We start from the raw sequence: 10,916 nt of genomic DNA, 5'->3' as shown, positions 1-10,916 counted from the left end.
TCTTCTCCCCCGTGTGTTGCAGGGGCGCATCGAGTACCTGGTGAAATGGAAAGGCTGGGCCATCAAGTGAGTGTATCCCGCCTGGGCTGCGGGGATGGGGGGCATGGGATGGGGCGCAGTGGGATGGAGGGGGAGGTATCCGTGTGCGCGGCTGCGGGGGATTTGGGCGCTAACCGCTTCGCTTGTCCCCTCCGCTGCTCCCGCCCGGCAGGTACAGCACCTGGGAACCCGAGGAGAACATCTTGGACTCCCGCCTCATCGCCGCCTTCGAGCAGAAGTGAGTGTTCATCCCCCACCCTGGGCTGGGGGGGCTGCAGCAGCAGGTTTGACTTTGGGTGGGCGAGCGGGAAACAGCGTCCAGACGTTCCTTTTCTTTTTTGGTTTTTTTTCCTCTTTTTTTCCTTTTTCTTTTTCCTTTAACTTGTATGCTTCTGTTTTTCCCTTTGGGAAAAGTTTTAACTTCTTGAAAAATTTGATTCCATAAAGGGAACGAGAACGTGAGCTGTATGGGCCCAAGAAGAGAGGACCTAAACCTAAAACTTTTCTGCTGAAGGTAACTCTTAATTAAATAACTTAGGCCTAGCAAAAAAAAAATCTCTCAAACCTTGCTGGTGTGTGCCCTTGGAAGGACTGGACTTTCAAGTGACTTGTGCCTGATGCCTGGCTCTGGGAGCGCGGGGAAAACCCGACAGGAAAGGGGGGGTGGGCAGAGGCGCAGGAGCGTGAGGGGAGGGCGGTGTGCGTGCCACGGGGGCCTCAGCAGGACGGTCAGCACACGCAGATGTGCGTGGTGAGCCTGCAGTCTCTTCTTCCAATATCCTCTCCTTCTCATGGCCTTCTGTTGCCGCAGTGGAGAGCCAGCCAGTCTCGTTCCCTCTTCCTTCAGCAGGCTGTTCCATCCAACCCGTGCCCTGCAACTTAGCAGCGTGCTGAGCGGTCAGGCAGCAGAGGCGGGAATCCCACTGCCACTTGTGCTCCTCTGATTGCATTTAAGGATGTGGGTGCTCCACGGGAGTTTCATGAAGGGTTCATGCTTTGATCTGTAAACTGCAGGCTTGTTTTGCTTTTGCAGAGGGTGAGGGGTGGCTGGGAGGAGGAGGAGTGTTTCACCTCTGCATAGGAAGGCAGCTGAAGTTTCCAGTTGCTTTCTGATAGACTCAGCATCTCTGCAAGATGTCATAGCATCTCTGTTTGCTTGCAGAGAAGAGCAAGGAAGGTAGTCCCTAGTGCAGGCCTACTTGCTCTGTATTTTTACCATCTTTTTTTTAATTAAGAACTCTGGTTCATGACTGTTATGTGAGCTCTATGAATTTATTAGATTACAGATTAAATGCCTTGCTCTACTCCCCTCTTCCCTCCCCTTCCTCTCCAGCTGTCACAATCTCAGGCTTCAAATGAGCATAGAAAGAACACACCTTTGTACAGTTTAGAGAGATGAGCAAGTCTGGAGTTCCCCTGGTTTTATTTTGATAGGAAGCCCTGGAACAGCCAGTGTGGACCCTGTAGTAAGGCATCACTATCACCAAGTCATCCTGTGGCTTTGGGCAAGTCACTTAGGCTTTGTGCTTGTTTCCCCATCTGTGAAACAGGTTAATACTTCCCTTTGCCTGGCAGCAGTAGGAGCTTTACTCAAGTCAGCACAGCACTTTTAGCTGCATGAGCACTGGAAAGCACAGTAAGGGGTAGGGTGTCACCTCTTCTCTGCTTTGAGAGGGCTTAATGAAGCACACAGAAGAAATGCAGGAGCAGGCGTATTCTGATGCTCTGCAGGAAAGCCAGGGGACCGTGGTAATCCTTGGGAAGTCCTGCTGATGGAACTGTCCTCCCTGGTCACCTGTTTTTCTGCTAACAGTGTTCTGTATCTGTAGCCTGAGAATTACAAACATATCTGATAACATACTACCTCTTGTGCTGTATCGAGGGAACACAGACTAGTTGGATTTCCCCTTTCTGGCAGTCATGCATTAAATGTAACTCTTGTGTTTAAATTTCCAACAATGCAAAGGAACACTTGAAGGGAAAATCATCAGCTTGAAATAGTCCTCTGCCTGCATTAAAAAATACTGGTATTTGTAACACCTGACACTGTTCAGAGCTGTAGAGCAGTGACTATGCTCTGTGTAATCAGTTTCTTTTATTTTTGATTCTGAATGTGATATGGCCATATCTATTGCCATATCACTCATTTTTAAAAAATTACTCATTCTCACTCATTTAAAAACCAAAACCAACCCCCGAACTAAAAACCCACTCATTGCTTCTCTTTTCCCCTTACCCTTTAAAACTCCCCTAAACTTAACGTGAATTATTCAGCAGCATCCTTTGAATCACATCCGTGACACGTTTCTGTGGCACATCTTCCTTCTGCCAGCTTCTCAAATGGTACTGGAAACCTGTAGGTTTGCAGAGCTGGCTTGGTACTTTGTAGAAGATGACTCGTGATAGGGAACAAGATCAGCTCTTCTGAGGGCTGGTGCCACGTTGTGGGAGAGGCTGGCAGGGCAGAGCGCTACCACTGCTGCTGGGTTTGCACCTCTGGGAAACAGAGCAGCTCTGACTTGCTGTTCCTCTGCGACTTCGGATCCTACCCTAAAAATAACACCCCAGACCAGGCAGCGAGAAGTAACTCTGTCTGAGCCAGCCCCATCTGAACTTGTTTGAGCCCTGTTCAGGCAAACCACAATCGACACAACTTTGGCTAGAGTTACTTCAGAGACAGCGAGATAGTTTGTAACTCAGCTTTTCTGACCCCTGAAGATGCACATTTCACCTCTTCCAGCCCTGCAGCTGGTTCTGCTGGGGGAGGATTGGGTTCTGCCTTGGGCATTGCTAACAGTATTTTCAGTTCTTTCAGCTGCAGAATCTCTTGCCAGTGAGAATTTCGGAAGCAGGGGAAGAAATGTGATTCTTGTATCCCAGAGGGAGTATTTGGAGTTGGCAGTTAGAACAATATTCTTTTTGATCTGTTAACTGAACAGATTAGGCCTGGATGCAATGATGTTTAAGCAGAAATCTGGCCTAGGACTGCTTTGATCGAGTGGTCTGCCCTTGACTGGATGGCTTGCTAGGATTTTTCATGTGTATTGGCGCTTAAACCTAGACTTCTGAGTCTCCAGAATGGCATCATAATAAGTGCCCTGATATGCCACTCAGTCCCTTGGCTTGTGTGGGTGTTTTAGCTTGCAGTTGGGACTAGGTTTATCCTGGGATTGGTTCTCAAACGTTGCAGATAGGCACCCAGGGGGATTTGCAGAAAGCATTCCAGCAGGTTAGTGGCCCACGCCTTTGGAAAAGCTTTGAAAAGCTGCATCTTTGACCACCTGCTGCTTTGTAAGCCAGGCTCCTGTTTCTGAGAGCTGTCTAACACTTGCCCTTTCCATCAGACTGCAGAGGCACATCACAGTCCAGGCTTTGTAATATCACTATCAAGATGGCCGGTGTCGAAAGCGACCCCTGCAAACTTCAACTGCAAAGTTTTGGGCAGGAAATGGGTCTTTATCCTTTGCATGCTAGGGGCAAACTTTCCCACAGCTGAGCTCTGGCTTGGCAGGAGGCTGTGATTCCTTGGGAGGCTGCTGGTGTGCTGCAGCCCTTTGCTGAGCAGATGGGAAATGAAGTTCTTAGTCTGAAACGGGCAGCACTGTATGTAAGGCTCTTCAGGTGTCTGGCAGAAGTGATCCTTGAGGACAGGCCCTTCGGCATGGATGCTGGTGTGAGGTTAGAAAGAGACATAGCACGTGCTGTAGTGATCTTCCTCTTTTTCTCCTGCTCAATTTGCTCTTTTCATTTCACTTTTTTTCTCTAGGCACTCTGCTGTGTGGAATGCAAACCTCACCAACTCATCGAATAAAGTCTAGCAAGTGCTATTCAGAGACAGAGCCCAATCTGCAAGCTCAGTGGGTGGCTGGCAAAGACCCCTAGCTGGGGTGGCCATAAATACTGAGGTGACAGGAGCGAAGAAGGTTAATGGGAAGGAAGAAGTAAGGGAGAACAAGGGCAAAGGGATTCTTAGTAGGAGAGTGGGGGAAGAAGAGGCTGAGCAGCGTGGTGCTCTGTCCTTTCGCCCTCTCTTGAACTCCAAAGCTGGAATTGGGTTTCTTTTGATCTCCTCCCTGTTCGTAAATTATCCTGAGTAATTTGAAAACAGACCGTTCCCCTTTTGTAGCATTTTGTTCCCAATCCAGAGGGAAACTTTAGTTTATGGCAGTGTTGCTTGGGAGAACTGTGCTATGAACTGGCTTGCTTTTGCCTTGTCACTTGGAAGACTGCAGAAGAATGAGGGTGATAAAAAGGCAGAATGGCAGCCAAAAAGGGGAAAGAAGAGCTCTTGCAAATGCTTTTGGGAGCAAAGACTGTGGGAATGCAGGTGGAGAATAAAAGACAAAGCAGAGCCAGTAATTTATGAGAGAGTAGTGCTACTATGGTGCAGCAGCACTACTGGAATTGGTGAGATTTTAAAATAATTCACTAGAAATCCATTGCCTTACATGGTCCTTGGTTTGTTTTTTTTCTTCCAAATCGTAGAGATTTTGATACAAATCAGGTAGGGGAGGCCTCTCTAAGCACGTGTCTGTGTACGTGCTCATGTGCCTCGGTGCGTTAAGGGAATGAATGAACAAATATGCTTGCTGGGCCTCGAGGGACACTTATTCAGAAATAGTAGGGAATGGGGGAGATACACTAGTTCCCAGGGGCAGTGAGGGAGAGCTGTACAAGATAAATAAAGGTGATACATATCGCAGGGAAGAGGGGGAAGGGAAGCAATCCCAGCAATTGGCTTGCTCTCATGACAGAGCACTGCAGCAATCTTCCAGAAACTGCATCCTGATGTAGGCTGAGCTGTAAGCAGAGAGTGAATTACTTCGTATACATGCTGAGTACCTCTTCAGCAGTGAGCACATCCTGCTGGTGAAAGCAGCAAAACCTAGAGAGGTGGTTTCCGTGTGGAGAACTTGTGAGCAGAGGGGCAAACTGTGATGACACAGCTGAAAGGATTCAGTGGGTTTGTTTTTCAAAGACCTTATCCTGATATGGCTTGTGAATGATTGAGGAATGGACCCAGAGCAGGAAGAAGTGCATTTCCAGCAGATAAAACTGAATGTTGAGTCTTCTCCAAACCAAAGGTAGCAAGTTACTTAATCCAAAGTTGGAAGCAGGGGAAGGAGAGCCTCTGTGCTGTCCTCTGCAGTGAAGGGACGAGTTCATGTAGGTGATGCCTGAATAAACCTGATCCTGTGGTAGGAATACTGAGCTTCCCAAGTGAGAAAGCACTGGGGGCTGGTCTTAGATAAAGCATCTGATACGATTTTTCTTGAAACCTTACCTGGAAAAACAATCTCAAGGTAAGCTGAATATTTGCATAATGCTCTTTGGAACTTGCATTGAAGCTGGTCACTGGGGATAGCAGTGTAGCAGCAGGGGAGGACTGTTGGGCCCTAATTTAACCCTCTCTCTTAATAATCTGACCAAAGTATCAATGCTGTCTGTAGACCACCTGGACACTACTGAAGCTGGAATTTAATAAAGGCAGATAGCTGAAACGTGAGTTAGAAACAGCTTCAGCCTTGAGAAAGTGCCCCAGAAGTAACTGGAAATGCAGACACATGGCACGTAAATGAGACCTACTGGTTCTGGCACACTGGAAAAGTCCAAGCCATGTACCAGGGCTCTGCTGTAACTGCTGGGCAAGCACAAAACCAAGACAGGTCTCTCTGTGAAAACAGGACAGGAGCTGATTAGTGTGTGCAGAAAGAGAAAGTAAAAGAACGGGGCTGTGGAAGTGGCCAGGTAGTAACCATCCCAGCATTATCACTTCATTTCATGTGGCTGATGGGAAGCTTTGCTCAGGAATTTTTGGGGTGTATAAGGAAAATGAGGGTGTTTGTGACTGCTTCCCCCACACTTCTGGGAAGCTGCCTTCTTTCACTCCTGGGTGATGGAGGCGGTGCTGGTGGAAGGTGGCAATTAGATTTGACTTGGAGCAGAATGGCACAGAGGGGGCAGAACTCCTCACTCGAAGGCGTGATTATGGGCTAGGCAATTAATCTGAAAGATGTGCAGTGTTGGCAACAGGAGAGGCCCTGAAGGATACCCGTGTCCATCCACTGAAGCTGTAGAAGGATTTTCAGTGATGCATCTGTCCGTAGCCTCTGCCTGGCTTCCCTGTCCTGGGTTTTGGAATGGGACATTGTGTTGCATTTTGCCCTTGGCTCAGCAGTGCTAAATTGGTAAGAAACCCAAAGCACAAGAGCAGCAATGCTGGAAGGGCTGGCTGTGGTGTAGGTGTCATCCTGTGGAGCAGGATGAAAAGGAGCAAATTTGTTAATTCAGGCTGTGCTGGTGTGTAATGTCAGAAAGCAAACTTTAGCTTGTCCTTGTGCCTGCCATCTGCTTCAGAGGGACCTGTGAAGAGATGGAGTAAGCACAGCCCAAATGTGCATTTACCTGTGCCCTCCTGACCAGGTCTGCAGTGTCTCCAAGTTGTGTATTATGTATCGATGCAAGAGGGAGAGTTGATGTGTGGTGCAGGGAGTTCATCTGGAGCTGTTGCTGGGCTCGGGCCTGTACTATGCCTGTGACAAGAACTGTGTCTTATTTTCTCAACAGTTTGGGGCATGGAGTAACACACAAGGCTGAGCAAAGGAGTAACTAGATGGACACTGGGATGCTTTCTGCTACAGCAGAAAAAGTGTTGGGGTTTCTGTGTTGGGAACACTTCCCTTTAGCTAGGTGGGAACAGCCCTGTTTGTTAATGTGCAGAGTGGCTGTGCCTGCCTTGGGGTTGTGCTAACTTGTCTCTGTTTCTTTGTCAGTTGGCTAACACAGAGTTTAGGTCCCCAGTCAGGATGAGCCTTCAGTTTGTGTGTTCTTGTATAGTCAGAGAAGGAGGCCTCATTTTTGCAGTTCTTTTAAAGCCAGAATACAAGTAGTACTGAAGGCTGTGATAATCCAGTGTTAGTTGAGAGAGGAACAAAATGTCTTCACGTCTCCATTCTGTGCTCATTCAGGATCTTCTGTGGTTCCCATGGGTATCTCTGTAGGAGAAGAGGGGCTCTGGCAAACAGCAAAGCTCTGGAGCTGTAGGGCCAGGACTTTGAGCTTTTTGTGCAGGGGCTGGCTGGGCCCCTCGCTTAGATCTGCTCGATCCCTGCCTTTACACGCACATTTTTTTCCCCAGGCATTTCTCTGGTAGGAGGCACAGCCTGCAGGGTGACAAAGGAGATGGAGTTGAGTGCTAAGCTCTTAGCTGGCAGGAAGCCATCCCGATCTTGGCGTGTGCAAGGGGCAATGGGATGGAAAAGTTGGGGAGGAAAAGCAGCTGTCGTCTTGTAGCACTGCAGTTCTTTCTGTGCCCACGAGGTGGGGGAAGCTGCTTGCAGGATGGACAGTCACAGGCTGGGGGCTCGCCTGTCCCCTCCAGGCCTGCGTGACTTCTGCCTGTCACCACTGCTGAGAGGGAATATGGAAGGGGGTTGGCTTGGGCAAGTACTGAGGTGCAGGTAGAAGGATGAACTACACAAGCAACAGTGCTCTGATGAGATGTGGTGTAAGAATAGACTCTGGGTTTCCATGCCCACAGGTCATACAGCACCAGAGTATCAATGAAACTGTTGTTCTTGCTGCCAGGAAATGTTCCTGTCTCTGCTGCATGAACCAGGGCAGTTTTTGGCATCAGAAGAACTTAAAAATATTGTTCCCCTAGCCTGGTTCTTGGGCACAGAGCAGTTGCACAGGTGCTATTCCTGCTCTAGTCCAATGCTAGGGTTCAAACAAGTGTGCTCAAAAGGACAAGTCAATCTCTTCTTTGGAGGTGCAGTTAAATTTTACTTGAATTCCAGCTGGCCTCATCTCTGGCTTTAAACACTGGACTTTACTCCCACAGCACAGTAAGAATGAATGACTTGCATGTGATCCTAGTTAAAAATCAGATCTCTAAATTTCTTGTGTTTAACGAAGACAGCTCCACCAGACCATTCTCACCAGCCTTCATCTGTGTTCCTCAAGACCCCCTTCTACCTCGCTTTTCAGAGGCAATTCTCATTGGGCATTACTCTGTCTCTTCCGTCTTATCTCATGTTCCATTTGTAGAGAACCTGGTACAATCCCTTTGTAAGTTTGGGTGCTGTCTTAGCACTGACAGCCCCAAGTGCCTAGGATGATGCTGGCTTCTTTGGCTGACAGTGGAGGGTTGTGCACTTTTGACTGATGATGACCAAGGGGGGCTTTGGAGACCATTAACTCTAACCCTGACACATGCCTGGGAAGTCTCAGTTTCTCCCTGGGGAAAGCATGTGTCAACAGGGGTACAGCCTAGGGAGACATCAGCTGCTCAAAAATTATATAGGCAGTGTCCTATGTCTGTCTGGGGGCTGTGCTGGAGCTATCAATAGCTTATAGGTGTGTGCCTGTGCTTGTCATTGATGTTGGGTATAAATGTGTCATGGTGCTGCTGGCAAGTGCTTGGCCTGAAGTGAGCAGTGCCCCACTGGAGATCTGGCTGCAACTAGGCTGCCTCTCTGATGCTGTTTGTTTTCTTTCTCCCCACCACCGCAGGCTCGGGCCCAAGCGGAGGCCCTCCACATTGGGGATGTACACTTTTCTGTCAAGCCTGGTTCCAGTACCTCTTCTCCCAAGCTCCACTCCAGCGCCGCGGTGCACCGGCTCAAGAAAGACATCCGACGATGCCACCGCATGTCCCGGCGCCCCCTGCCGCGTCCGGATCCCCAGAACGGCGGCAGCGTGGGTGGCGGGGCTGGCATTCGTCCTCCTGTCTCGCCCTTCTCGGAGACCGTGCGCATCATCAACCGTAAGGTGAAACCCCGCGAGCCCAAACGCAGCCGCATCATCCTCAACCTCAAAGTCATTGACAAAGGTGGGAAGCCAGCCAATGGGGCCGGGGGCCTGGCTCGGCCCAAGATCCCTTCCCGAAACCGGGTCATTGGCAAGAGCAAAAAGTTCAGCGAGAGCGTCCTGCGCACTCAGATCCGCCACATGAAGTTTGGCACCTTTTCGCTCTACAATAAGCCGTCTGCTGCACCTACCCCCTCTCTGGAGGGCAAGGGGGAGGCCGAAGGCTCCCAGGCAGCCTCCTGTGGGCTCATTATGGGCTCCACCCCCTATGATGCCCCCAGCTCCAGCTCCTCTGGCTGCCCATCGCCTGCTCCCCACTCCTCCTCTGACCCAGATGATTCCCCTCCAAAGCTGCTCCCTGAGACCCTCAGCCCAGCCATCCCCGACTGGCGTGAGTCAGAGGTCCTCGACCTCTCAATCCCACCTGAGTCGGCTGCCACCAGCAAGCGTTCTCCCTCGGGAGGGTGCAGTGGGGGGCAGACTCCCTCCTTGTCCCTCTCCTCTTCTGACCCAGAGCAGGAGGCGGGCGACTGGCGTCCTGAGATGTCCCCTTGCTCTAATGTGGTGGTCACAGATGTCACCAGCAACCTCCTCACTGTAACCATCAAGGAGTTCTGCAATGCAGAGGATTTTGAGAAGGTGGCGGCAGGCAGTGGTGGAGGAGGCAGCAAGTGAGCAACTGGGTCCCCCCACTCCAGGGGTGTGGGGGGAGCTCTACCTGAGAGAAGTCGTGGTGCGAATGGCTGTCCTTAGTTCTCTCCTTCTCCCCTTGGCTGTCCCTCTACCCTCACTGCCACCCTTCCTCCTCCTTTCCTCCTGCCCAATTCCTCTTGCCTGGAGGCTGGAGTGTGTGAGTGGGGGTGTGGGAGCACCCACTGTTCCTGGGTGTTGGTACTGCTAGGAGGAGGCAGGGAGGGTTGTGGTGGGGCTGGGGAGTGGTTGTTTGTCCTTGAATGTGGTGTTGTCCAACGGGCGGTGGAGCCTTTGGGGCTGAGGGATGAGTGAGCATGTGTCTGTGTGCCTGTGCAGGTGGTGAGGAAGGTGCTGCTCTTCCTCATTCCCCTTCTGTCTTTGACAAAAACTGAAGAGGAGCTCCAAACCCGTGAGGGGAGGATGTAAGAGGTTTGGAGCCCTTGCCATTGTCCTCCAGACCTTCTCCCACAATGTGCATGCAGACTCTTCCATTCTTGTTTCCCCCTTGCCATGACTACCATCCTGCCATCCCTCCCCTCTTGGCCTGCGGCCTGGATCTGCTCTCTCCTCTACTGTCCTTGTGGCAGTTGCTGATCCAGATGCCCTCAGAGTGAGGGGGAGAAGGACAGGTTAAATGTCATGCCTGGAAGGTGCTTGAGACAAAGCTGGGGTGCTGGGGGGTGCCCCGTGCAGCCTATGCCTCATATTGGCTTCCCCTTTCCTTTGACTATTGGTGCTACCTTGGCAGTTGTATGGGTGCTTTCAGGTGCCCTGATCCCTCCTCTTCTCCTGTATCTTCCAACCTGTTCAGCTCCTCAGGAGAAAGGGAAGAAAAGAGGAGTCTGCTTCCAGCCCATATCTTCCTCCTGATGTTCATCACTTGCACTTATTTGGGAGAGAGGGACATGAAATGCCTTTCTCTGGCCTTTCCGTGGCGGAAGCAGGGGCAGGCTGTGCCTCCATCCTTCAGTCTGTGGGAGGATGATGGCAGCAGCATGACGCTGCCCCAGCCGCGTGAGGCTGCTCTCCCACCTCCCGTAAGCTTCCCCCAGCCCTCTCTGCTTCCTCTTGCTCCTTCCAAAGGAAGGAGGGGTGGATGCTAAGGCAGGTTGGTTGTTCTTCCTGCTTGTTTTTGCCCCTCCTGCTCAGTTGTGCCCCTCCTGCTCTCCCCTCCCTCCGGGGGGTGGCCTGGAAGAGGTTTCTCCTCTGTCTTTTCAGCATCTGAAACAGCCCTTACAACTGTCAACCAAAGGTGCTCATAAGAAATACCTGTCTCTCACATTGCATGCATGTGCGCTGGATCTCTTCCCCTAAAGCTGATCTAGAAATTCCTTCTCTTCACCCCTAGCAAGTAGGAGGGAGCAAGACCACAG

The 10,916-nt window shown here is 50.6% G+C and overlaps 1 protein-coding gene across 1 annotated transcript in view; it reads left to right on the top strand.

Annotated features, from left to right (window-relative positions):
* Positions 1-7: 7 nt before the first annotated feature.
* Positions 8-10,916, top strand: part of LOC102036641 (neuronal pentraxin receptor) — a gene marked incomplete at its 5' end in the record, with an annotated part of 30,929 nt that continues 20,020 nt past the window's right edge. The window contains 5 exons of the mRNA XM_031057754.1: positions 8-66; positions 212-277; positions 487-553; positions 8,554-8,859; positions 8,961-8,974. Coding sequence (XP_030913614.1) covers positions 8-66; positions 212-277; positions 487-553; positions 8,554-8,859; positions 8,961-8,974 — 512 coding nt within the window. The remainder of the gene's footprint in view (positions 67-211; positions 278-486; positions 554-8,553; positions 8,860-8,960; positions 8,975-10,916) is intronic.

This window comes from Geospiza fortis, unplaced genomic scaffold (assembly GCF_000277835.1).
Source record: "Geospiza fortis unplaced genomic scaffold, GeoFor_1.0 scaffold173, whole genome shotgun sequence".
In the NCBI taxonomy this organism is placed as follows: domain Eukaryota; kingdom Metazoa; phylum Chordata; class Aves; order Passeriformes; family Thraupidae; genus Geospiza; species Geospiza fortis.
The sequence above is the reverse complement of the archived record's forward strand: the minus strand, read 5'-3'. Positions and strand labels throughout refer to the sequence as shown.